General features: G+C 46.1%; 1 protein-coding gene across 9 annotated transcripts in view; it reads left to right on the top strand.

Annotated features, from left to right (window-relative positions):
* Positions 1-25,999, top strand: part of SAMD8 (sterile alpha motif domain containing 8) — a 167,832-nt gene that overhangs the window by 101,723 nt on the left and 40,110 nt on the right. For 6 of the 9 annotated variants that reach the window (XM_078642724.1, XM_078642719.1, XM_078642725.1 and 3 more), the window contains one exon: positions 16,286-16,878. In XM_078642724.1, the coding sequence (XP_078498850.1) occupies positions 16,301-16,878 (578 nt within the window). In that variant the 5' untranslated portion in view covers positions 16,286-16,300. Of the gene's footprint in view, positions 1-156; positions 1,163-16,285; positions 16,879-25,999 lie in introns of those variants that run through there. The other 3 variants (XM_078642726.1, XM_078642723.1, XM_078642720.1) reach the window with 2 other exon arrangements.

The raw sequence follows: 25,999 nt of genomic DNA, 5'->3' as shown, positions 1-25,999 counted from the left end.
GTAAAATATTTAAGTAAACAAAGTCTGCAGTGCAGATCCCTTAGGGCGGAACTCGACCGGGCGCGAGCAATAATGAGACTGCGTGACGTCACACGCAGGCCCTGACTGAGGCGCGCGGGATTATGACCTCAAGCGCCTGAACGCCCGAGGAAACGCAACGGCTCTCGGTAGATCAGCCCGTGGATGATCCGTCTGAACCGAGGCGGAGGCCACAGGCAGCGGGGTGAAAAAGAGACAGGCGAGAGAGTGCGGGAGCCTGGCCGAGACTGCGACTATAGGAAGAGAGCACTACTGCAGCTACAGACAGAGTTGAACATTTTAACTTCAGGCTGCTTTCGAAAGGGAGAGACCGCGGAGCATCAAATCTTCCGATTTTAGCTAGCAGAGTCGAGGAAGAAGACCGAAGCCACAATCCAGAAAGTTAGATCATCTAGTCCACAATCAAAGCGTCGCTCCAATTGAGGCAAGTGCCATAGAAAGTGACTGCAGCAGACTGACGCCAGGGTACCACGATGTGTTAAGGCGGTCTCAGTAGCTAGAGAAGAGACGTCCAAAGTCACTGCAGTGTGGGCGTCTGGAACAAAGGTGTGCAAAGCTGCAGCATCAAACGACGAGGCTGGGAGGAGATTAGAGCTGCAGTACCTGCTACAGCACAGGCGAGAGCTTTAGACTGCCAATACAAGACCCAGAGGAGAGCGAGATACGACAGCAGCAACAGTATTAGGAGACAAGGGCGGGAGACAGTTGCTGTTGTATCTTAAGTAAAAAACATAAGGATCTAAATCGAGACAGCAGGAGGCTGCAGGTACCACTAAACAGTACTTGTTTTATCTGTAGGAGAAGGGGACAAAAGACTGCCTTTAAAAAAAAAAAAAAAAGTCCACCCAGGCCAAGACTTTCATCATATTGAGTGGATAGGCAAGAGACTACTGGACTGTAGCTGGTGGAAGAGAGATGGGTTGTAAAAATACGACTGTGAGAACGATGTAAAAACTGCAAACATGTGACTTGAGAGACTACAGACACCTTTTGAAAACCTGAACAAGTGGTTGTAGACCAGACTGAGATGCACGAGGGAGGACCTGGGGTGCACAGACGTCTATGGGACAAGAGCGGCCCACTGGTGCTGAAAATGTGCATGGGAGACAGCTGCCTGCCTCAGGTAGGACATGCATGCAGCACTCTAAATGGATCATACCACCTACTATGGAAGCAGAGGGTGAGGCAGAGCATACAAACTCCTATAGGACCAGGGTGAGGAGAGATCCTATACTGACTACACTGAGACCAGGCAGAGGTCAAAACATCCATGTTAAGGGATCAGCATTTCGTTGGCAGTGCTGCTTATGCTAAGGGACCTCGTCGTCTTGGGTCGCTGCTGAAGTACACTGCTCACATTGTTTGATTTTTAGGTCTCGCCTGTCGATGCGCATGCGCATCGAGCAAGCGAGACTATGGTGGCTTATCCACTCTTTATCCAACTTGCAAGGAATCGTGGCGATTCCTTGCAGTGCACGAGAAATTTAAGCTCAATGCGCATGCGCATTGAGCTTAAAAGCGCGTGCACATGCCCCCAGCCGCCTGCCTTGCCTACTCTCCCAGCTGGTGCCGCTCCACCCCCTGCGGCATCAAAGGCTTTCACGGCCGGCCGGCCATGCTTTCAGTTTCACGACCGGCCGGCCGTGTGAAGTACATTTCAACGCCCGCTCTCCCTGCTCCGCCCCCTGCTCCGGCTGAGACGCATTTCTCCTCCCTCCTCCCCCCTCCTGGGTCAGGTTACCCTGCTTTCTCTAGTAAACCTCTAGTAACTTAAAGCAGTCACGTTCAAGTTTTTAAATTGAAACCCCAGCTAGCTCTCATTGCCAGAATTGGTATATACTTTATTAACATAATTGCCAATTTGGCAGTCAACAAATGCCTTGATTTTAAGGCTTTTATATTGTCAACGCTAATATAAGAATATGTTGCTGTTTGCAAAACGTATTTCACAGGGAAAAGAGCATAAAAAGGCCCCTGCTTACAGGACATTATGTCGAGTGCTCTGTGTGCTCGCCATTCTGTATCAAAGTGCCGAGATAACATCGGATTCTAAAGGTTCTTGCTCACAGTATTACTCCAGCAAGAGCTTGATCAGCTTTACACTGGACTCTTTGCATCTGTATGTTCACCAGAATATGCTAAAATTCAGTCATACTGATATTGTTGTCTGTTGAAACGTACCATAATATTACCCGCAATGCTTTTTTAGTTCTTGACGGGCTATGCACTGCAAATTTATTTTGCTTCCCTCCATCTTGTTACATCTGTATGTGCTCTAGAAGCACAGCATGCAGGGAGTTGTTGAGCCCTGAATGCATCACGCATAAAACCTGTGTTCCAACAAAAATAACAGTACATTTCAAAGCCCGCTCTCCCTGCTCCGCCCCCTGCTCCGGCTGAGACGCATTTCTCCTCCCTCCTCCCCCCTCCTGGGTCAGGTTACCCTGCTTTCTCTAGTAAACCTCTAGTAACTTAAAGCAGTCACGTTCACGTTTTTAAATTGAAACCCTAGCTAGCTCTCATTGCCAGAATTGGTATATACTTTATTAACATAATTGCCAATTTGGCAGTCAACAAATGCCTTGATTTTAAGGCTTTTATATTGTCAACGCTAATATAAGAATATGTTGCTGTTTGCAAAACGTATTTCACAGGGAAAAGAGCATAAAAAGGCCCCTGCTTACAGGACATTATGTCGAGTGCTCTGTGTGCTCGCCATTCTGTATCAAAGTGCCGAGATAACATCTGATTCTAAAGGTTCTTGCTCACAGTATTACTCCAGCAAGAGCTTGATCAGCTTTACACTGGACTCTTTGCATCTGTATGTTCACCAGAATATGCTAAAATTCCGTCATACTGATATTGTTGTCTGTTGAAACGTACCATAATATTACCCGCAATGCTTTTTTAGTTCTTGACGGGCTATGCACTGCAAATTTATTTTGCTTCCCTCCATCTTGTTACATCTGTATGTGCTCTAGAAGCACAGCATGCAGGGAGTTGTTGAGCCCTGAATGCATCACGCATAAAACCTGTGTTCCAACAAAAATAACAGCAATAGATTTTGTCCTAAAACCAGTGTATTTTTATGACTTGTTTATCCTTATCCTAAATCTAATAGCAGTGTCACCCAGTTTTGATTTTGAAAGAAGTCTAACTTTCCTTTTGTGCACCCACATATGATCTTTAGTCTTTCATGTTTCCCTTATTGAAGGGTGGGTGCAGTGCGTTTTTCAGTCTCTAATAAGGCCCCTCTTATAACTTCATAAATGTACGCATCTTTGTTTCGAAAAGTTGATTGATCAACCGCGAAGTTAAGCATGCTAACCTATATTCTGATATATAGAACAGTAAAATAATGTATTTATCTTAACGTTTTCCATTTGAGTTGTAGTTGCCAACCCAATCTTACACTGTTCTCCAGTCGATGATACACAAAGCAGTGCATCCATGCTACATTTTTTCACTTTCCTTATTTGCTTTCTGTAGAGGGTCATCAAGCATTTCACTTGACCACTTTTCCTCTCCTTCGAGATTTCTTTAGATCAAAATTAGTAGTAGTACTCATTGCCTTTAGGATTTCATACAAATAACAAGTATTTTCCACCAAGACAACTCTCTCCCTATCGTCCTCCAATCCCACCCCTCATCCACGCACTTTTATAACTTTCTATTCTGATTAATGTTCCTCATATCACAGAAGGGGACTGCAGGATCTACTGTCACCTAAATGTAAATGCTTGTTGACAGATATGTTGCAACACTTGTGCTGTGGTACATATGTAGAGATACTTATCAATAACGCTCACACCCCCTAACAATCACCCCCTAACAATCACCCCCTAACCCTCACCCCCTCACTCTCACCCCACACCCTCACCCCCTCACCCCTCACCCTCACCCCTCACCCCCTCACCCTCACCCCCTCACCCTCCACCCTCACTCACCCTCAACCCCTCACCCTCAACCCTTCGCCCTCAACCTCTCACTCACCCTCACTCACCCTCACTCACCCTCAACACCTCAGCCTCACCCTCACTCGCCCTCACCCTCACTCACCCTCACCCTCACTCACCCTCAACTCCTCACCCTCACTCACCCTCACCCACACTCACCCTCCCTCAACCCCTCACCCCCACTCACCCTCAACCCCTCACCCTCACCCTCAAACCTTCACCCTCAACCCCTCACTCACCCTCACTCTCACTCACCCTCACTCAGCCTCAACTACTCTCACTCACCCTCAACCCCTCACCCTAAATCACCCTCACACTCACTCACCCTCAACACCTCACTCACCCTCACCCTCACTCACCCTCAACACCTCACCCTCAACCTCACCCTCCCTCACCCTCCCTCACCCTCACTCACCCTCACCCTCACTCACCCTCACCCTCACTCACTCACCCTCAACCCCTCACCCTCACTCACCCTCACTCACCCTCACTCACCCTCAACCCCTCACCCTCACCCTCACTCACCCTCAACCCCTCACCCTCACTCACCCTCAACCCCTCACCCTCACTCACCCTCACCCACCCTCACCCACCCTCAACCTCACACAGTGCAATAGGTCTCAGACCATTTCAGTTACAGCTTTAAGAAATGTTTATGGCTTTTTTTATTTGTAATTCTTTAGCATTGGCTACAGGAAACAAAAATGCTAAACATTTACAAAAAAAACCCATAAACAATTCTAAAAGCACTAACTCTAATGGTGCGAGACCTATTGCATTTCCAATGCTTGTTAAAGCTGGGAAAACAGAAGGCCAATTTTGAGGGGGAAGAAGGTTTCTAATGTGATCTCTTTGGACTGGTCGCTTTAGCAGCCTGACATCCGAGTGACTTGACTTCCTTTTCAGCGTGATGGATGAGAGAAAGGTGTTTCTCTGTTTGCTTCCTATGAGAGCTTACAGTGGCTCTTTGATAGGTTCCCTACGAGCGATCTGCTATATCCATCCCATGTGCTATTAGAATATGCAGTGTACCAGAGCAGCAATAAGAATAGAATATACACAGCCCAATTATTATTTTAAGGTTCACCATTCTTTTATGTTTATTCAACATATTCAGTTTTAATTTGACCATGGCTGGTGGTGCATGTAAGATCTCTTACAGATCAGTGTAGCAAACCTACAACTGCAAATGTTCAAGATGTCAAACCTACTGTCACAGCTTCTGTGGTTCAACAGAAAACGTCGGCACACCCAGTACACTTCTCCGGGTATATTCCCAGACATAGGCCATGCTCACACGGTTTAAGACAACAATTGATGTACAAAACTGCAAAATACATTTGATTTACTTAGTGGTCAGAGGCATTGGGTGGGGGCTGAGTATATCTTTTATTGTGGAGGCAGAATCCGAAAGCACATCTTTCCTTCACTCACAAGTAACCAGAGGGCGTGACTTCAGCCCACATCATCTCAGTGAGGACAAGGGAGAAAAGAGCTGATCAATATGCGAGTAAGCAGATGGTGAAGGTAGATCATGGCTGTTGCACAGCACTGACGCTGCGGAACCTTCCAACTGCTGAGTTGACAGACTGGGAGAACAAGTAGAAGATCTGTGGGAAGCATAACCGAGTGCTCTGAGAGGTTAAAAACCACAGAACTCCTTTGAGCCTACAGGGGGCATTAGGTTGGGTTATCAGATTGATTGCTTCAAGTCATCAGGGGCAGACTGCTGTTGTCTAAAGCGGTCACTGCACAGACAGTTGTAGTTTCCTACATTAACCAACTGGTTCAATTAAAATGGACCAGTATTACTGCTGCTCGACTGCGTTAGGTTGTAAAATGATAACCAGAATCGTCACACTATATCCTCAGTCACATGAGTTCTTCTCTTCACTGTAAAAAGCGAGTTCACGATGGTCTCTGATCTCCCTTCTGAAGCTCTTGCAGCTCATACAGGACTCTTTTTAGGTCTCACGCCTGCGTTGCAGTGCGCAACTGCTCGGTCAGCGCGAGACCTTTTAGTACTTGAAAAAACGGGGTTTCAGCACTGACCTAGGAATCGCACACGCTTGTGTGTGTGCTTTTCCTTTTGTGCTACCCTATGGCCTATTGGTGTCTATTACGCGCTTGGTGCGCATAATAGACACCAGTAGGCCATGTGGTTTCAATTATCGTGCCCAGACACGGGGGCGATAATTGAAGCCACGGCTCGCTGTGGTGCGCGCCCCTTAAATGGATTGTACTTTCACTGTGAAGTGGCAGCATTTGCACTGCCTTCAATAAAGAATTATTGCACCCACGGCTTGATCCAGTACCTCTGCAATTAAAGCTGCACTTTTCTGCTTCACACAGAAGGAAACGTCGCCGTCATTTTCATCTCTCTGCTTCAGTACTATGGCCGACGATTTCAAACACTGTGCATGCAGCCCGTTTGGGTGAAAATAGGCGGCACTGTTGCTTTATTTTTTGCTGGCATGAACAGTATTTTAGTTTCCAAACCAGTTCGAAAATTAGGAAAATCTTCTGAAGTCTATATTTTGTTACTTTATCAGTACATACTTAAAACAGTACTCCTAAGAAGCCAGTTGTTCTAGAGCTGCCTCAATGACCCCTGGCAGACAATTTTTTTTTTATTTTTTTATTTTTTAAACCTTTATTGTACAGAAAGCGCTCACAGATACGGGCCTACAACCCATCGGGCCGGCCACCACAATAAAAGAAACATAGCAGGCAATACAGAAGCTCCCACAGGACATCACAGCAATCCATATGAGAAGCAAAGGCAAGAAGCCACCGAGCAACCATCACGTACAGGATGAGAGAAGGTTGATTTTATAATAGAAGAAAGGGTATCTCAGAATAAGGGCAATCCGTAAAGTCCAGAGGGCCGTGGTGGGCCGCGAACAAGCAGCAGTATCGAACACCGGAAAATTCAAAAATAAACAGGTAAATTTTGGCAAAGTCAGAACGTGAGTCCCACAGTAATAAGCAATTGCAACCGCTGCCCAGCGCCCTCCCACCACTACAAAAACACACAATAATACACAGAACTAAAAATAGGCTTGCAAAACAAAGAGCCCTCTGCCACAACAACCCAGGGGAGGAAAGAAAAAGGGGGAGAGGGGAAAAGAAAAGGGGGGGAAAAACATAGGAAAAAAGGGGGGAGAAGTAAGAACGCAGCATCACTGCACGCGCCCCACGGCTAACGAAGCACTCAAGAATAGATCAGCACATGGAACCAGTGGTAACAGGAGGAATGAATGCGTAGTAAACCGTGACGGCAGGAATACCAGAAGGCCCATGCTAGCAAAAACACCCCAGGGGGCCACATGCCGACACCGCGTCTCGAAAAAAGGGGATACAAAAGAGCCATAGAACCAAAAAAAGGGAATGAGGGGAAAACACAATACAACAGACCCTCCCCCCCACCCCGCACATCCCACCCTGCACCCCTGCAGAAGGCTATGGCCTACCCCCCGGCAGCGTGCCTGTCGCCCTAATCAGAACCCGAAATATAGAAGAGATAAAAGTAAGCAAGAACCACAAAGACAAAAAAAAGAAGGGAAAACAGGGAAGTAACAACGGGAGAGGAGCCATATAATCAAAACCCCATCAGCTCCCACCCTCCCGTCCGAAAATACTCAGAACCCACGGGAAGATAATAAGCACAAGGATAAGCTCCAGGAACATGAAGGAGAATCGAACATAGTCATACAGTTACAAACGGATCATCCGATCATACCGCAAGATAACAGTCCACCGAGGCAAGTTCATCTCAACCCTGTCCTTGTTTATCCCAAGCTGTAGTCGTCCAACGCACAAGGAACCAGATCATGTGGAACAGGAGGTGAATAACAGGGAGTCCGATCGGCAATCCACACAAGTCATATCGATTGTGACCCGGATGAACCGGAAAGGACGGCAACCACCTCAGGCAATGCAGGCACAGTTCCGACGACAATATGAGGGAAGCCGATCCGGCGGAGCAATGACAGGATCTTCGTTCGGCCATTCGAGGCAAAAAGGGAAAGGGAGATCCAACAAGGCCGGTCCGGACGGGACCCGGCCGGCGGACCCCCTGTACAGGGGGGAGGACAGGATGAAGGAGGGCAGCGGACATCCGCACACCCACACCAACGGCAGCCGCCGGGCCCACGACCTCCAGGAAAGTTCCATCAGCACACAGCAGAAATGAAGCCGCACACACCGGGGGGGGCTCGGCAGACCCGGCAAAATGATCCTCCTCCAGGTCAATGATAGGCGCGGCCATGGGAGCACTCCAGGAGCGCAAGGCGGCGAGGATGTCGCCAAGTGTAGGCTCACCTTTACGGTATTCAGCAAACGTGCCATGCGGCGGATCAGCGTCGCCAGTCTCAGCCAGTCCGAGAGACATGGGGTCGGCCGCCATCTTAGAAGCCCGGCGGGGCCGCGGCAAACTCCGATCCCCGTCTGGACACCAGCGGGGCAAACAGGATACAGCCGACCACCAGCAGAGGCACCACCAGAGCAGGAAGGGGGGCCACCAGAAGAAGGCGGGTCGCCGGCTCCCCACACGCTACCGGCTCCGTTCTCCGAGTCCGGGCGGAGGGACTCAAAATGGCCGGACCGGAGAACAAAGGGGAGACGGGCCACATACACGGTCAACCCCGTCCATGGAAGGCAGCGCCCCAACACCAGGCCGTAGGACCGCCGGATCAGGCCCGGATAGCCGTAATCGGTCTAATTGCACATCGGCCTCTCCGACCGAACCCACACCGCCACCAAGGGCCGGCCACAGCGCTCCGCCCCGCCCGGGCGCCGCCAAGGAGTGTCAGGCCCGCTCGCTCCGGAGGCCCCGAAGCAGACAAGGGTGCAGCCCAGGATCCGTGGCATCCAGGAACAAACGGATCAAACGGTAAGTGCCTGTGAAATGTCGTAGTTCCATAGTCTCTCAAAGAATACTTCCCGGGGCAGGATAAAACACAGGATAGACGTTCCAGACAGGAAAGCGAACGGAGCCGAGCTAAAACGCGGCCATCTCGGACGCGAGCTTGGCTCCTCCCCCCCCTGGCAGACAATTAAACACAGACAGAAAGGCCATGCTAAAGATGCAAACATTCTGTATTTTATTTGAAGTTCTTTTTAATATATTGTGTCTGGGTATTTGAAGAAACTTAAAACGTTAACAAATTACCTGTATTTTTCTCAGAGAGCGGAGGCCACCCATGTAACTCTGCTCCAATCCTACTGCCATTCAGAAGTAATGAAACTCCAGTTCACCCTGTATGTCAGCACAGCTCTGCCCCATCACCCCACCCTGCGGACTACCTCCCGTGGCCTGCACTCGCCTCGAGCCACAGTGTCTACTCGAGGGGGCAGCGTCCGGAAGCGTCAAGTTCGAGACATACAAGAACTCAGCAGCACTAGGCGCTGACGTGCCAACGACGTACGAATACTGAGTGCGTCAGTTCCGTACAAGGCCTTCCTGACAGCACATTGCGCGAAGATTAATGCTGATGTTACGCTGGCACCTTACATTTCCTACACAACATAACATAGACATCTTGGCGACCTTTGGGTGCGTGCAAGGACCCGGCAGACCCAAGATCCATCAGGGGAGGCAGTGCACTGTGCAGGGATATCTCTGCAGGTGAGCAATGTATTAACTTAGCAGACTACTAGAGCCAATGATCGCCTAAGGCAGGATCTTTCACCACGGCCAATTCAAAGCTCTAGTTTCGTTTGCAAAATGGTATGGTCTTGGAATATTTGTGTAGCACCAAACACACCCCCTTGAGGCCTTAAAGCACTTCCTGGATGGATTGGCCAAATACACGGCTCTTCAGAATTAATTAAGGATGTCAAGTGTGAAAATCAAAGATTCTAAATGAGAGCACATTTTTCTAAAATCTGTTGGCCTACATAGACGTCAATTCACCAAAATGCCATGAGCAGTGGAAGTGACTACCTACACTATTCTATCTTAATGACCTCATATGTTGCTTCAGGGACCGTCGCCCTAAACCTTCCAATAAAGTCATATTGTATGACTTTAATCATGATGATATCCCAGTAATTGACATCACTGAATTATTATACCTGCAGGATTAATATAATAAAACCACACAGACAAATGGCTATTTGAAATATAACTTAAGTTGAATTGTAGGAAGTGAGTGAGCAGACCTCGACTAAAGGAGCTCAGGTGGCGGCGAGATTTGAAAAAAGTGGTGAAATTGTGCATTTTTTAAGGACAACTTTACAAATACATTTGCTAAAATTCGAATAGCATTGTAATAGTCCCCTTTAAATATTCAAGTCTTTTCATAGTATGCCAAGCTAATGACACGTTATGCTAAATAGGGTCTGACCCCGTTTTTTCCAAAATGTATGGGTACCTCCATATGCAAAAAAAACCCCTCTATTGTGCCAGATCCAGCATTTTGTTATGGGTGTCCCCAAATGCCATGGGTGCACCCTATACCGAAAATGACTTACAATGTGCCACAATTTTGGCATTAATGGTGTCCATATTCCATGGGTGACTCGTATGTCAAAAGTTACCTTGAGTATGTCAGGGTCAGCACTAGTCATGGTTGTTCCACTCCTGAATACCGTGGTGCTGCTCGGTTATACCAAAAACTACCTGCAATGCACTAGCACTGGTATTTTGGTAGAGTACACATTATACACTGGGTAGTAGCCAAGACTAAAACTCCTCCATCCCACCCAACTCTCATCACCTTAAGTCCTTCTACAGCTTTTGCCAAAACTTTAGCCCTGTAATTTGTACCAGGCCATTTACTCCTAGGCAAATTATTCGAGGTCTATATCTATGCAAACTTCCCCCCAGCGCAAGCAGCTACTGTCCCACCTCTTGCAATCAGCACTCTTGGTGCCACAACACTACTACACACTCTGCCAACGTCAGTTAAAACATTACCTCTGTGTGCGTTCTTCAAACTGTTACCTACTCAACATCCCCAGCACTTTTGAACTGTCATACGCACTACTAATTGTAGGCCTCCTACAAAGGTAGGATTCTTACCCTCACACTCCCAGAAATCTCCAACTTTAATGCCACAAAATATAGTAGAGAAAATAGCCTTCAGTAATAGGCAGTCCCTGGTGGATGCACACTCGGCATTTGCCTGGCTCAGTCATACCACTATCATTACAGTTCCTCAAGGCCCATCTCCCAGTGCTGTCTCAATTCTTCTCCTTAGCCCCTTCTCATCCACAGCACCATACCAAATACCTCCATGTTCCAATCGTACCCTAAAAGACAATCCAAAGATGTCTAACCTCCCATATGATCATTATCCTTTTACTGTACTGCACCTGACCAATTCAGACGAAGTTTGTCAATAACAACCTCTTGCCCCTTACTCACATCAGACTCCTGCTAACTGCATCACCCTCATCAAACCCATTGTCCACATCACCTCCATTGCTGGTGCCTCAAGCTGGCCCCATTTCTGAAGTCAGTCCCATAATCTTTACAACTGAGAGCGATATCAGCCATCGATCAGCTTCCTCACCAGCCTGGTATGTATCTAACAAGCAACAACAAGTTCCCTTATAAGACCATCATGGCACGCACTCTAACTGCCTCACCACCACCCCATTGTCATCTGGTCTGACCATGCCAGACTCCAAGTGTTCAAGCTACTGTGCATTGAGATGAATCCCCACCATCCATAGCAGTACTATTGTAATAAAACTGGCAATAAAGCAACACCCAATAGCTCAAACTTTAATAATGGGAGAAATATTACATTTCAAATGCTTGTTTTGGCTTACTGGAGATCGATGGGAACGCCAAAGCGGAAGCACTAGAGTTTACCTGAAGAAGTTTATGCGGTCTGGAAACTGCAGTGTAACTGGTCTTTGCCTTTTGTGGTGAAAAAATCTCTGATTGTATTATATAGTGCATAACCTGAGTAAGAGGTTGTGTTATGCAGGGTCAAAGAAACGCTGCTCTCTTCTAGTGCAACGACTCAGTGAAAATTACAAGTTGACTTGTGCGGGGAAAAAGATCTTCGATTGTTATGTAGTGCAGAACTTCCTTTATTGTCCTGGTGAGGAGGACCCAACTATTGCACAGTGAAGTAACTTCGATCCTGAGTTGTGCAGTACTATCACAGTCAGGTGTGTGGTCTTGGTCCATTATGGGCAGGTATATGGCTAAATTTCCATATGATCAAAAGCAGCCTCTGTTGGACTAGCTAACGTTTCGCTCATGCTCGATCTGCTTGCCGCAAGCCTCCAGATTGGAAACATTAGCTCAAATGAAGGAATTTAATTTGGTCTGATGGGAGGTCTAGTTGCCCCTACTTCTTTCTGTGTTCTTAATCTCTGCATAATAAAACGTTTTCGTTTTTAACTTCCTATTGTTTGTGTCTGTGTTTTTAATGATTTGTATGTGTTCTCTTGTCTTTCATTGGCCAGAGCCGTCATGGGATAAATAATGTTTACTATAGTTAAAAATTAAAAAGCTGAATATGGGATGCTGTGTGACAGCATAGCAATTTGCTTATTCTTTACATGCTGGTGAGCTAGTCTGTATTATTTTTGGTTCACCTTTGTTTTATCATTACTGTTTCTCCTTTCTCTATAAATGCAATGTTAATGTCTCTCCTTCTCGTCTACTGCATGAGGGGATTTTGACCGTTCACAACATTTCTATAAACATGCACTTTTACCATTACTCGTACAGCCAACCCACCTTTCCTCAACATTCACCTGGTCTTGTCTTTCCAGCAGTACTGTTGTTTTGTGTAGCATAGTAAATATCCGTTGGCCCTTCTGTTTGGTGCCTGCTAAATTGCCGACTGTGCAGTAAACCGAGGGCTCCTGTCACTCATCTTTGCAGGCCTCATGTAAATACACAAACCGACTACTTCATTGAGCAAGTCCACCAGGAGTTTCCACTGCCCAAATGTGAACGGCTGTTCCATCATTCAGTTGCATTGAGGAACTGCCATGTATGTTACGAAGAGGTGCAGGGTTGACCACTTGTGTTTCATAGCTTTTGTGCAAATCTTTTATGCATCAACTTCTGGCTTCTAAAGCATGTTGCTGGTAGATTTAGCTAGGAAAAGAGTGAGGACTTTCAAATTGGATTTTCAATCCTGGTAGTTTGATGCCAAGGGTACATTTTGACATCAATTCCATGTACTTTGTTTCTGTTTGGTCTGGCTAAAGAATAGCAAAAGTAAGGATTTTTACTTCAATACACCGTTATAGTCCTCGCCCATATTATGAGGAGAATTTAAGCTAATCCATGTGTTGAAAATACTTGTTGGCTCACATGGCAGATATATAGAAAATGTTCAGTTGCTTAACTATTACCCATACTGTAAACCATTGTAACCCATTTCTCCAAATCTGTGTCACTCCATTGCTTTAAGTTCTGATGCAACTCTATATGAGCCCTCAAGGGGCACATTGTCAGAGTGATAGGCTTGCAGTCTACCGTAACCAGAACAAATTTGCCATGGGGATGAATGAAATTCAGATTCTTGTTTTTGGGAGGTAGCAGGAGGCCTGCACTTGTAGGCTACAAGGATCCTGTTTGTGATGGTTGCCCAATACAAGCACATGGGTATAATCTATTTAAATTAAACATTTATATACCGTGCCTGAAACAAAATAAGTTTTAGCACGTTTTACATTCAAACTTTGAAGAGAGAAATGGGGTACATAGAGATGGAAATCTCACAAAAACAACTAAAATAGGCGTAGAGCATTACACTACAGTCAACCTTCCATTACAAATGGTGAGTAGTCTAGGTGTGCCATTATAAGGTACTGCTACCTTAGTTCAAAGGGTATACTATTGGTAATTAATTGTAATCTATTTCACATCTCTCATATCGTATCTCTCACTTCACCTCCCCTATCTCATTTCATATATTGCATCTCATTTCAGATATCCCTTATAACTCCTAGCATATCTTGGAGTTGTCATGGGTACCCAAGAAGGGGATGGTGCTTAAAATGCTCTTATTCCAATAAATACATTGAGGTGATACAGCAGATCAAGGCAAAATAGTCCATAATGAGTTATGATTTTCAAGTACTTGCTTTATAGGAAGGTCTTGATATGACTTAGTTGGGAGGTGGACCCTAGGAACAGCATTCCTGTTGACCAGTATCTGAGGTATACAATCATGATGACTTGAATTGAGTCTCAAATCTTTAACAGTGTAAGCAGAAACCACAACTTTGAATGTTTTCCCTAAAATCTAAATGGAGGCCATGTCCTCTCTAGCAGATTATGGAAAGCGAAATGATGTGGGCACAGCTTTTATTGTGAACATTTCTGCTGGATAATATGCAGATTTTTTTTAATATTTGAGATTAATTGTGGCATACGGAATGACCAGTTGTTTATCGGAGTTAATATATAATAGACCATATAGTTCCCAAGACACTGCTTACTTCAGTAACCGCTAGTTAAGCTTAAACTTGATGCTAGCCTTAGTTCATTCACAATGTTTATCCGTTAGTATTTCAGGTCCGAGATGTGGTCTTTTAAAGCTAAGACTGAGGTTGCTAGGATGAACACAACATGTTAGAAAATATATATGTGGTATAAGACTTGCTAATGTTGTGTCCAATAGTTTTATTGTTTCTCCCAATTTTTGCATGCTTAGAAAGATATCTTCATAAAGGCGTTCTATCCAGAATCCGAGAATCTGCTGTTGAAAATGTCCTCACAGTAGCCATTCTTGTTGCTATTTTTGCTTTAGGTTTATATACCTACTTATAAGGGCTTGCAGACTGCCCTCTTCCCCCATTGGCCGGTTATTCTGTCCTCGCACATTTCTCCCGCCCACTACAGCATGCTGCACAGAGCAGTGAGTCAGCCCATTTCAGCCATTGGCTATCTTCACTGTGAGTGGTGGTATTCTGCTCTTTCATAAGGAGCACATTGGCACACAAAGTAGTCCCCTTCAGTGCCAAGAACTTGTATTGCACTGTGTTTTTTGCGACTGATAAATAATTTTGCTTTTAGCCAATGTTTTCTTTAATATTGGCAAGAGCTCTGGAGTTTCTCCAAAACGAAAGTTATTTAAGCAACACGAGAAAACAAAACCATTATTGACTAAGCCAGAAGACTGGGAGCCAATGACCGACCTATTTGCCTTGCCTTTCAGATAGATTTTTTTCAACATCAGAACTTTAACTGGGTACACATTTCTCTGCTGTTTCTCAACTAATGCATTTTTTAGTTATATATGGGTGTTGTGACTAGTTTGTTTCATAAACTGCATTAAAACACCTCCAGGGTTGGTTCAGATGCAGGTGCTTCCCTTGGAAAATGGGTTTCTCCTTCCCTCCTTATGCACTGTAAGGTCCTCAATAGACCGTTTTCAGGAGTAGGCTGCTACAGTCGTACTACCCCAGACTGTGGCAGAAAGGTCCGGGAAGGAAAATGCAAGGGTGCGGGAGCAACCTTAGGAAATCATATTGGCTCTGTGGAACTAAAGCCGGTGGCTCTTAATACAAAATATATATGATGGTGAATAATTGCTCCTCTCTGGTAATTGTGGGCTGCGCGAACATGATACTCAGTCTGGGACTCTCTGTTCAATGTCATCTGCATGGGTAACCCTAACCCGGAGCACTGCAGTGAAGGAGGAAACTGGTGCTTTAACTTCCAGAGGCTGGGTATTCCAGCAGTTTGACATGTGGCTGTTTAACTCTTCTACCAGTTCAATGTCACCGAAAATACCAGCACGTCCTAACATTTTAAACCGTCGCTTCATCAGTAGGACGGAGGGCTGGTACCAGAGATTGGTTACTGGGACACCTGAGCCTGGCTCTATGTTCTTGCACACCGTAAACACTTTCCACCTGCAGCAGCAGCAGTTGGGTGGGTGTAGTGGAGGAGCCTCTCGATGGCGGGGCTGTTGTTTGGAAGGACTCATGGGGTGTATCTAGACCTGTTGGTAGAGATCTTATCTGTGTCTCCCAGCCCTCTGGCCTAGACATTTCTCTCATGTTACAGTAAGCAAAGAATTCTACGTGTTAAACTTAGTAAATCTGTATAGCACATTTTGCTTTCACCGTACCCTGTTTTTTAAAGGATTTTATAATTGTGCCTCTTGGGACCCTGCCATTCAAGATCTCTTCTGATTTCCCAATGGCATAGTCCACGTCTGCAATCACATTGTGTCCCCAGAGATTGCTTTTGGCAGGCGCTCCTTTCTTTGAGGATTGCTAGAGCTAATATTAATTCACTTGGTCTGCGAATGGAATATTTGTCTGGACCATTAATGAAAATTGTTTCCCCTTTGCAGCAGATAACCACAAGGATGGCCAGCGGCACACAGCTATGCATCCGGCGCTGGACAACAAAGCATGTGGCCAAGTGGCTGAAGGAGGAGGGCTTCCATGACTACGTGGATGTGCTGTGCGTGCGACACCGGCTCGATGGCATTGCCCTGATGGCACTCACAGAGTATGACCTGCGCTCCCCACCCCTGGAGATTAAAGTTCTAGGTGACATCAAGCGGCTGATGCTGTGCATCCGCAAGCTCCAGAAACAGCACAGTGATGTCCTTGAGGAGCTGGGAATCAGCAGCGAGGTGCATCCCACCTCCATCTCCCCAAGCACTAGCTCCCTCCAGGGAGCGGACTGGCTGTGCAACGGGGAACTGGTTCGGGACTATGATGCCTCCCCTAAGGACGCAGGTGCAGATCAGTACCAGTATACAAATGGGAAGCACAAGCAGCCCCCCAGGAGACTGGACCCAGAGTACTGGAAGACTGCGCTGAGCTGCATCTATGTCTTCCTCGTCTTCGGCTTCACATCGTTTGTGATGGTGATTGTCCATGAGCGGGTGCCGGACATGCAGACCTATCCTCCACTACCCGACATTTTCCTCGACAGGTAAGAACGCCCTATTGTGTGCTTGGTGGGTATTTTAAGTATGGTTCTGTGGATTATTGATGCCTGTGAAAGATTCCAGATTTATTTGCAATAGAAGCAAAATCTGCAGTTACCTGCAAAGAGAATTAGAGCAGCATGGACCACAGCCATGTAAGACGACATTTTCTACTATGAGTAGATAAAGGACAGCCCACAGTATTGCAAACCCATCTTTTCCCACAGACCGCAGAGCAGCAGTACATGCTTTCTTCACCCAAAACGGGTATGGCACAGAAAACATTAGCACAACCTTCCTTACACACACCAGGTACAGCACAACCATCAACAGTGTAAGATGATTAACTCACGTGCACCCACAACAGCACTTACCTACCTCACCCACACTCCGTATGTTTTCTGTTATGGCCAGGGAGTCGCTGATGTCCAAGGAATGTTAATACTTACCATTACCCAAAAACCACTTGACACAACAATGCAACCAGACCATTTCTTATTTATTTGGGATAGGGGTCATAAGACTCCTGACCGTATTTATTATCATTTCACACAAGATAAAAACACAATTTATAACCTTTTCACACAGTAAACACATTATTTACATTTCAGCTTACAATTGTGACCTAGCCTTAACAAAGACTCTAGTACAAAGGAATCACCTAACCAGAACTAGTCTGTTCATGTGTAACCACCAAAAAATACTCTGTAACCATCAAGATCAAGACTAGCTCTGCCCCTTCTTTTATCCCTTTGGCGGCCCTCCTTATGGGATGAGTCCACTTTCCCTCTCCCCTCCCTACAGAGAGGTCTCCAACCTCTGAAAATTATTGTGTAGGGGCCCGGCTGCCCTGATGACTAACTCGAGCCGGGGTGGCTCGCGGCAAGGCAAATGCGAGGGGAGGGGGCCCACAAACTGCCGAAACAACACTGGCTTCCATGGGCGATGCAGGCCTCCAGGAAAATGCAACTGCATCTTGACGCGAGCAGGATACAGAGACCGGCTCGCGACAACTTAAATAGGAGCGGGATCAACATCACCTGCCCCGGAGGCAGTGCTTCCAGGGACGCAGGTGTATAGACCAATCTGCTCCATCCCCTGCCGGAAGGACGAGCTGGCCACGCCCTGTCCGTTCCACTGTCTCCCGGCTCCCCTCCATATCGATGACTCTCCCTAGTTGGGGAGAGCCTCTGTTATTCTTTCTCCCTCACACTTTTCATTCTCTAGACTCTTCACAAACAGAAGGCAGTACAGTAATCACATTAAAAGTGTAGGGTTTCCTCCAAAGTAGAACTGAAGGAGCTGCAACAGCATACACTTTCCTTACAAACATAAGTTATAGCTTAAACAGCAGTAGAGCTGGTTTTCCCACGGGCACCTCGATCACATAACAGCACAGATACAATACAATTGAGCAATAATTTTACTTGTGTGTGTGTAACCTTGTGGAACTATAAAATGTGTCTGGTGACTGACTTTTCCTTGGTACTTTGTAAGTAAGATAAAGGTTTTATCTAGTTATTGTGTGCATCATTGGCAGATGTTTGTTGCTGGCAAACTGATTTAAAAATTGGAAATAATTAGCACAGCCTATTCCTGTGGAAAGAACTCCAGCCTCTATGTGGACTCAATGGAGGGTGACTCTACACATTGACTTAGCTGTTTTAAAGTAGGCTGTACCTACCTGCTCCACTAGCTTTGTTTGTGAACCAGATTTTGGGCCGAGAAGGGATTGGCCGGACATATTGGAGAGGCAGGATCTTAACGAAAGAGCAAACCTGTTCCTCAGCAGCCATAACCAGTCTGACTTGAAGTTTGTTTCACTAGTCAAATACCATTCAGCTGTCACAAGAGACAAAAGAAGCGCTATTGGGTGCAGCGCAGAATTATAGGCAACTAGTTGAAGACCACAAGGGCAAGTGGAGCTCTACTGTAGCACCAAAATGAAGAGTTGAGATTTGCTAGGGGACCGGCAGCGAGGGCAGTCATCTGTAATATTGTAGGAGATCTGGGATCCATGAAGGTAAGAAGGCAGGAAGTAAGAATCCCAGGGCTGCAGGGACAGAGCATTAAAAGCTACAAGGGTGATTGTAAGAAGGATTGAGCAACACATGCTGGTGGTGAAAAAAACACTAAGATGCACCAGATCTGCCCAGAGGAAGAGGATCCAGTGGCAAGGTTTCTTGAAGAGGGAGCTGAATTCCAGAAGAGTGCAGGGCTGATAATATTGATGCCTGGAGGTCGAGCTGAGATCCGGAGGGTATCATGATTTTGTGAAGCTTGACAGATCCAGGAGGATGGCAGAAACCTACATGAGAGGATTGACATTCAGGAACATCTGGAGAGATCGTCAGTAGGGTCCCAGGGGCATGCTTGAAGAGTGAACAGAGGGAGCGTGAAAAGTCAAAGGGTGGCAAGAGGTTGAATGGGAGTCTCATGTCCATGAGGGTTCAGAGGTATATGTGCCCAAGATATGGGAGCTTGTTAATTGGCAAGCTTGGTAAATATCAATGGAGGGATATGTTTCAGAAGATCCAACAATTTTCTCTTGGGGTCTACCCTTCCTTGATAATAAAGAAGAAACCATATTCTGAACTTGAACCACGTGTTCTTCAAAGGAGACATACCTGAGGTCAAAAAAGATACACCTGCGGTCTAAAAAGATTATGTTCACACTGGATGTCTGTGGTCATGGCATTGTGTTTAATCCTGTTTGTGTAATATTGAATCCAGAAACTCAGTTGTCTAGTCTGAATAAAAAGACTTGGAATTTTTTTTGCTAAGGTCGAACCTGTTTTTGAATCTGAGACTTTATTGGCATGCCATTACAATGGTAAGATGATTCATGGTACCTACATTAATGTACGTTGGGTATCCTCGGCAATGCGCGATTGTGATTAAAAGTGTTCAGTGTGTATCCGGTGATGACGGTGCAGCCAGGGACTCCACACCTTACCTCTACGCTTGAGGGAAAAAAACAGAGCAACCACCCTGGACTTTACCTTCGAAGCAGAAAAGTGAGTGCATTTGCTGTAGTGCAAGTGCACTTATGGATGTCGGAGTCTGCATAGAGAGGGCTAGTAGTGCTGCTGATCCGAACGTCTACTTTTCTATCTGGTCTAAATGCAGACTCTGATGCAGAGGCACACTTTTTGTCATCCAGCAGTCTGTGGGTGAGTCGCTGTGTAGTTTTTAAAAAAAAATTTTTTTTAAACAAAGTCTACCCTAGTCCTGCGATGAGTGATGTAGTTTTGTAAGTAATATCCATGTCCTGTAGTGGCAATCTAAAAGCAGACTTTCTGGACCGAGCCGGTGCCACTGTCCTACCGAGCTGAATTGCACTACAATGTGGTGTGATTCATTCGCCCCTTATCAACCCTTTTGAAAATGATGAGTAGTATGTACAGTTCGTTTTGCTGGTGAATGTGTAGTGGTTTGCGGTTTTATTTTTTTTCTGCCTGTGGCTCCTGTCCATTTCCTCCTCGGGAGTTCTTCTCAGCCAAGGGTGCTTTTCACCTTTCTGTTGTGAAGTTAACTGTGATTAGCCGTGCTGTTTTAGATTTATAAATCTACATAAAGTAACTACATCAAATAAAGTGTGCAGAAAATGTGAAGATTTGAAGTTACCGCACTCTTCTCAGCTAATACAAGTTACAATTATATATTTTAAATAAGGAGCCAGATATTTTAGTATCTGTAGATTCAATTTAGAATAAGGAACTCCGTTATTTGCTAATGGTGTCTAGATTGTTTAGACTGTCATCGCCCCTTGCAGACACTCACTTTTGAAAATGTCTTGGTTTCCTAGCAGAGTGTGATGCTGGTCAGTTGGGAAAGCTGTGTTCTGCTGATCTCGTCATAGGCTTAAGTAGCTCTCAACTCTTGGTACCCGATCTTTCTGGCTTAAGGGCTCGTCAGAGTCAAATGCCCCTCAAATAACTGTGGTCCATAAAGACCAAATTAGGAGACACTGAGCTATACCTCCGAGTAGAGCGAGAAAGTATAGCTGCAGCATTGCTGCAAAAAATCCTCCCAGATAAGCTCCAGGCTGGGCAATACGCAGTAGATGAGATCCTCTCCTGCTTCATGAAGGTCAGAAGGTTGGCACAAGGATCGTTTTGTGCCAAAGTATTTCTTTGAACAGTGTGGATTGTGTGGACCCCAGCGCGGCGGAATTGGAAGGAAATCCTTAGTTTCCAAGCCATGCAGCTAAGACCAAAAACACAGAAAATGGGATGAGATGAATGCTTGCGATAAGCCTAACCACTTGCAGTAGCTTCGGGTAGCATGCCATCCTATTCTTTTGACCACCATGCCACCTCCATTTGGAGCCATCCTTATGGAAATCAGCCATGACTCTTATCCAAGTGGAACAGTCCAGTTCGAACTGCTAGGCCATATCATCCTTGAACAAGAACACAAGCATCTAAAGCTCAGTTTCACCCGGATTGGGGTTCTTCAGTCAGGTGTAGCTTGGTTCTGTGGCATAGTGGACATAGTGAGCATGGGTCCCACATCTGGGAAGATCTTTGGCCACATAGGGCATGACGTCGAACACACATCAGATGATAGGAGGAATGCTTGAAATCTGTCTAACCACTTTCAATAGTTTGGGTTAACTTGCAACCCATTCTTCTTCGGACCACTATGCCACCTTAGTTTGGACCCAGCCATATGCAAATCAGTTTTGTTCCTGATCCAATCGGAACAGTCCAGCCCAAACTGCTAAGCCAGGTCCTTCGTGAACTAGAACACAAGCAACCCAAGCTCAGTTTTGTCATTATTGGGATGAACTGGTCTTCCGTGGCTTGAGCGTCTTTTCAGAGTGGGCCTGGCTTGGCAGCAGTGGCGTAACATAGGCCTCCGCAGCCCCTGTGGTGCGGTGGAGGGGGCGAGCTCCAGAGAGTCCCCTCAGAACAGTTCCCTGGCCTGAGAGCTGCGGGCTGACTGGATGGGGTGGGGGGGGGGCGCCCTCCGTCTACTTTGCAGGTGGGCTCCATCCCCCTCAACTTTTGTTACGTTACTGCTTGGTAGTTCAACCTTAATTGTTCTAGTTGGAGCATGATCAGGGGTGATTTGCATATGGCTTGGTGAAAAACAGAAAAGGTTTAACCACTTTCCCCTCACTACTGACACCTTTTCACAACAGCCTATAGTTTGGCCTGGAATTAAGAGGCAATGTCAAGGCCCGGAAAGAATAGGAATCTAGTTTATTGCCAGACATGTTTGATCAGTGAAAATTCAGCTTGTTTGAAAGCTTCTAGATCATACTTAGGAAGGGGGAACAGGACATATTCCAATATTACCAGCTGAGACAATGAGCACTTTAACCCCCCCCCACCCCTCCAAACACCAAGCATAGTAGTCAGATGAGGTAAGCAGGCTTGAGAATGGGATATGTTCTTGGTACTTTAAGTCTCGCCATTGAATAAGCAAATGTAGAATGGTGGGGTTGAAACCAATGACATGTATTTCCAAAACAACATTCTAACTGAATGAGGTACAAGTTGACTGAGGCAGCAGGTGTGTTATTGTACCTTGGAGCTCTGCAGCTTTAACTGCCGATAAAATGAAGTGCATCTCTCTCATGCCGGAGTTTTGCATACCCTGCTTCCACAGATGTGCAACACTCTCAAACTGCCTTTCCGAGAATAAACCTTGCGGTTGCGCTTGAGTCACTGGCCGTCCTGGGAAGGGCTGCCAGCACATCCCGTGACTGTGCCCGGTACATAACCGAGTGTTTTTCGATACATGTTTGTCTCTGTGTCAGACCAACTTCGCCGAATGCTTCTGGGCGAGCCTCGGCTTGTTCCTTTCCACGTTGTCATTCTGCCGCCAGCTGCGTCGGTCTGAGAACACTGCCATCTAGCGGAGGAGCCAGTGTATCGCCGAAAGTTTAAGCTTGGTGTCTAGATTTCTTTGTATTTTCAAGTAGTCCAGTATACAGCCTATCCAGGTTTCTTCCAAGCACTTTGAAGTTCTGACTTAAACTCCTTCGCTGTTGCATACCGTGTGCACCACTGAAAAAGATCGACAAAAGGAATTTGCAATAAACCAAATTAAACGTGTGGCCCTGTCGCACAGTTTACCCCGGGTGGACTGTGGCCCAACCCGCGGAAACGCATTGTTGCTGTTTGATGACATCACATCACAGCTCTTAATAACCTGTTTTTTGTGTTCAGGACGCTTATAATGTTTTCGTGGTAAACATTTTACCACACGTTCCGACAATCATTGATTCACCCCACCCTCAAACATAATTTTCCGAGTTCTTGTGTTATGCCCTAGACTCCACTTACTGCCGTATCCAGATTCAGCTTCAACCCTAGTCTAGGGCATAGAGACTAGGGCATAGAGGTTGAAGCTGACTCTGGATATGGCAGTAAAGATGGCTGCTAAATGCAAAATGGCATACGGAAAAGCGGAGTAAAATAAAAGGTGGCGTGAAGAGGAAAGGGTCAGGTTTGCTACATATTGGGTTGAGTGAAGTATGCATACCGAGTATTCTATCCTGACCTTAATTAAGATCATCTCTGTCAACGTCGCATAGGAAAAAATAAAATCATGTGAGCAATTCGGGGGTTACTTCTTGTTGATTCGCTTGGGTTTTAAAGAGTGAAAATATCTTATCAAGTTTGAGAAAGATATAAAGCAGGTTACTTGCGGTGTCCCTCACACACAGTGGTACCATGCCCAAGTACTGTATGGGCTTCAGCGATGGAAGCATCCCTGCCTCACGGAATATGTAGACGATGGAGTCAGTAGTGCAAGCTTCCTTCGCTCATTGAAGAGGTGCAATATGGGTAACAGAAGTGTAAGCTTTCCACAGGATCCCCAACCGCCCCCTTACACTGCTGCCTGCCTTCCTACGACTATACAAAGACTTGTAGTGCAGTGTCAGGCTGCTGACGTGGGCACACTGCCCAGCATGATGCCAGGCGGACAGTAGGCTGTGGGGCGAGGGAATAGATGGGGCTGCATATGGCGGTCTCCTCTCTCCAGGCCAGTCAGACCTGTGCTGGAGGGTGTAAAACGAGACATGCGACAGCAAGGCCCAGGCAGTGGCTAAGGGCCAGCGGAAAGGTAGGTGTGGAGTAGCAGTGGCTTAGGGGAGGGGAGGGTACTGAATGGGACATGAAGAGGATCGTGAAGGTGGCTAGGGATACAGGCAGTGTGTGAGGAGAGGGAAAATAACACCTGCAATTACCACCAATACCTGTCCTGCAGAGTCCGTGCCTGGCACAAGGACACTGGCAGCATGACAGCCACCCAGGGCAACTATAGCAGTTACAGGGCTGCACGGTGGACGGCTACATTTACAAGCCAGTGAGAGCTATTTGCATTCCGATCAGTGTGCACTGCAACCAATCGACCCTTAACCGAGTATTCATTACAATAGCAATTATTTGGCAGAGTCAGACAATGCAGTGGAAATTAAGGCATTTGTGATGAAACTGCCCCAAACTTCCTGCTGACTAATCTATTTCTCGAACTATACATTCCAATAATATCTGCCTGGCAGTGTTAAGGTGCTAGTATGCTAAAGCGTAAAAAGCAGGAGAAGTAATGAAGGGCCCACCACAGTCTCTGTCATCCTGGTGTATGCATTGTAAAGAGCCTTTGGCGAATCTTTGATTTCTGTGCTGGGACTATTGTGATGAGAAACGAAAGATCTCGATAGCTGAAGGGTGTCCCTATGCATAAATGCCCACCAGGTCCGCCTGAGCGGTGATACAGCTTCATACACGGCACCAGCGACTGCGCAGCTGTTAAACAGTACAAGGATTGTCAGAGTAACAGGTGAATGCCAACCTATTTCCTTTCTGCATTCACTTTAGCCTTCTAGAGCAGTGCTTCCCAAACTTTTTCGATCCTCGACCCAATTTTGGACGGATAAACTTTCAAGACCCACCTAGCTTTAATGGACATGAGGCAGGAAATTTCTTTTTATGTAACTAAAGCATCCTAGGGAAGCACACTGTCATTCACATACCCAGATTTTCCATATAAATGGCCACTAAACTTGTACAGACCTACAGTTCTACTCTTAAAACTATATTGCACACAAATGATAATGTGTAGAAATTGAGTTTCAGTGAATAGACCTTCCCTGGTGTACTCCTATACCGGCCACCAGAGCCGAAATCTATGTTCATTCAAGGTCTACAGACTTTCATGGAATCCTGCCTGGACTCCCCTACTTCCCCTACTAAATCAAGGCGGCAAAAAACTCTTCAAGGGAGCTCTTTAAGATCATTACTGCTTTGTCCAAATTGCAACAGGTGAATCAATTTGCACCAGATCAAACCCACCGTGATAAAGTGGTCAATTTCTTTCAGACCAAAGTTGAAAAGGTGTATAACAAACTTGCAGGGAGGCTTCCTGCCCCTGCCGTGGCCCTTATATCACTCACTGAGGACTCTATCCCGGAGATCATTTCTTGCCAATTGACCAGTTTCTCAACTTTAACAGTGGACAAAGTAAACAATCTATCACTATCCACGAAATCAGGGTTCCCGACTGACCCCTGTCCCCCCGCTATAATGCATCTAGCCTCGGACAAGAGTAGTATTCAACTAACTCCACTTTTGAATAATGTTATTAGGTCAGGGAATTTCCCCGTTTCCTGGAAGAAAGCCTACATTAGACCCATTCTAAAGCAAGCTTCTCTTGACCCTTCCAAAGTGAATATTTACCGGCCCATATTCCGCTTACCGCTTGCGGCCAAAATTCTAAAAAAAAACAATCAACCAAGACCTAACTTGTTATCTAGACGCCAATGACCTCCTAGATCCCACCCAACATGGTCAGACTACGATACTCCACTGAATCAGCTCTAATTATGGCCACTGAGGAAATACGCAGACAACTAGATAAGGGAGGAAGAGCCGTCCTTATTCTGCTTGACCTATCGGCAGCTTTTGATACTTTTAATCATCTGGTATTAACGCAGCGGCTGAAGGCAATAGGAATTAAAGAGGCAGCTCTAACCTTACTCGCCAGTTCCTCACTGCAAGGGAACAGAGGGTGTGTTGGGACAATTTTAGATCAGGGAGGTTTTCCCTCCCTTGTGGAGTTCCCCAAGGTTCAGCATTGTTGCCAACCCTGTTTAACATCTATGTCACT

This window comes from Lissotriton helveticus, chromosome 5_1 (genome assembly GCF_964261635.1).
Source record: "Lissotriton helveticus chromosome 5_1, aLisHel1.1, whole genome shotgun sequence".
Lineage (NCBI taxonomy): Eukaryota > Metazoa > Chordata > Amphibia > Caudata > Salamandridae > Lissotriton > Lissotriton helveticus.
This window is presented reverse-complemented; position numbering and strand designations above follow the sequence as displayed.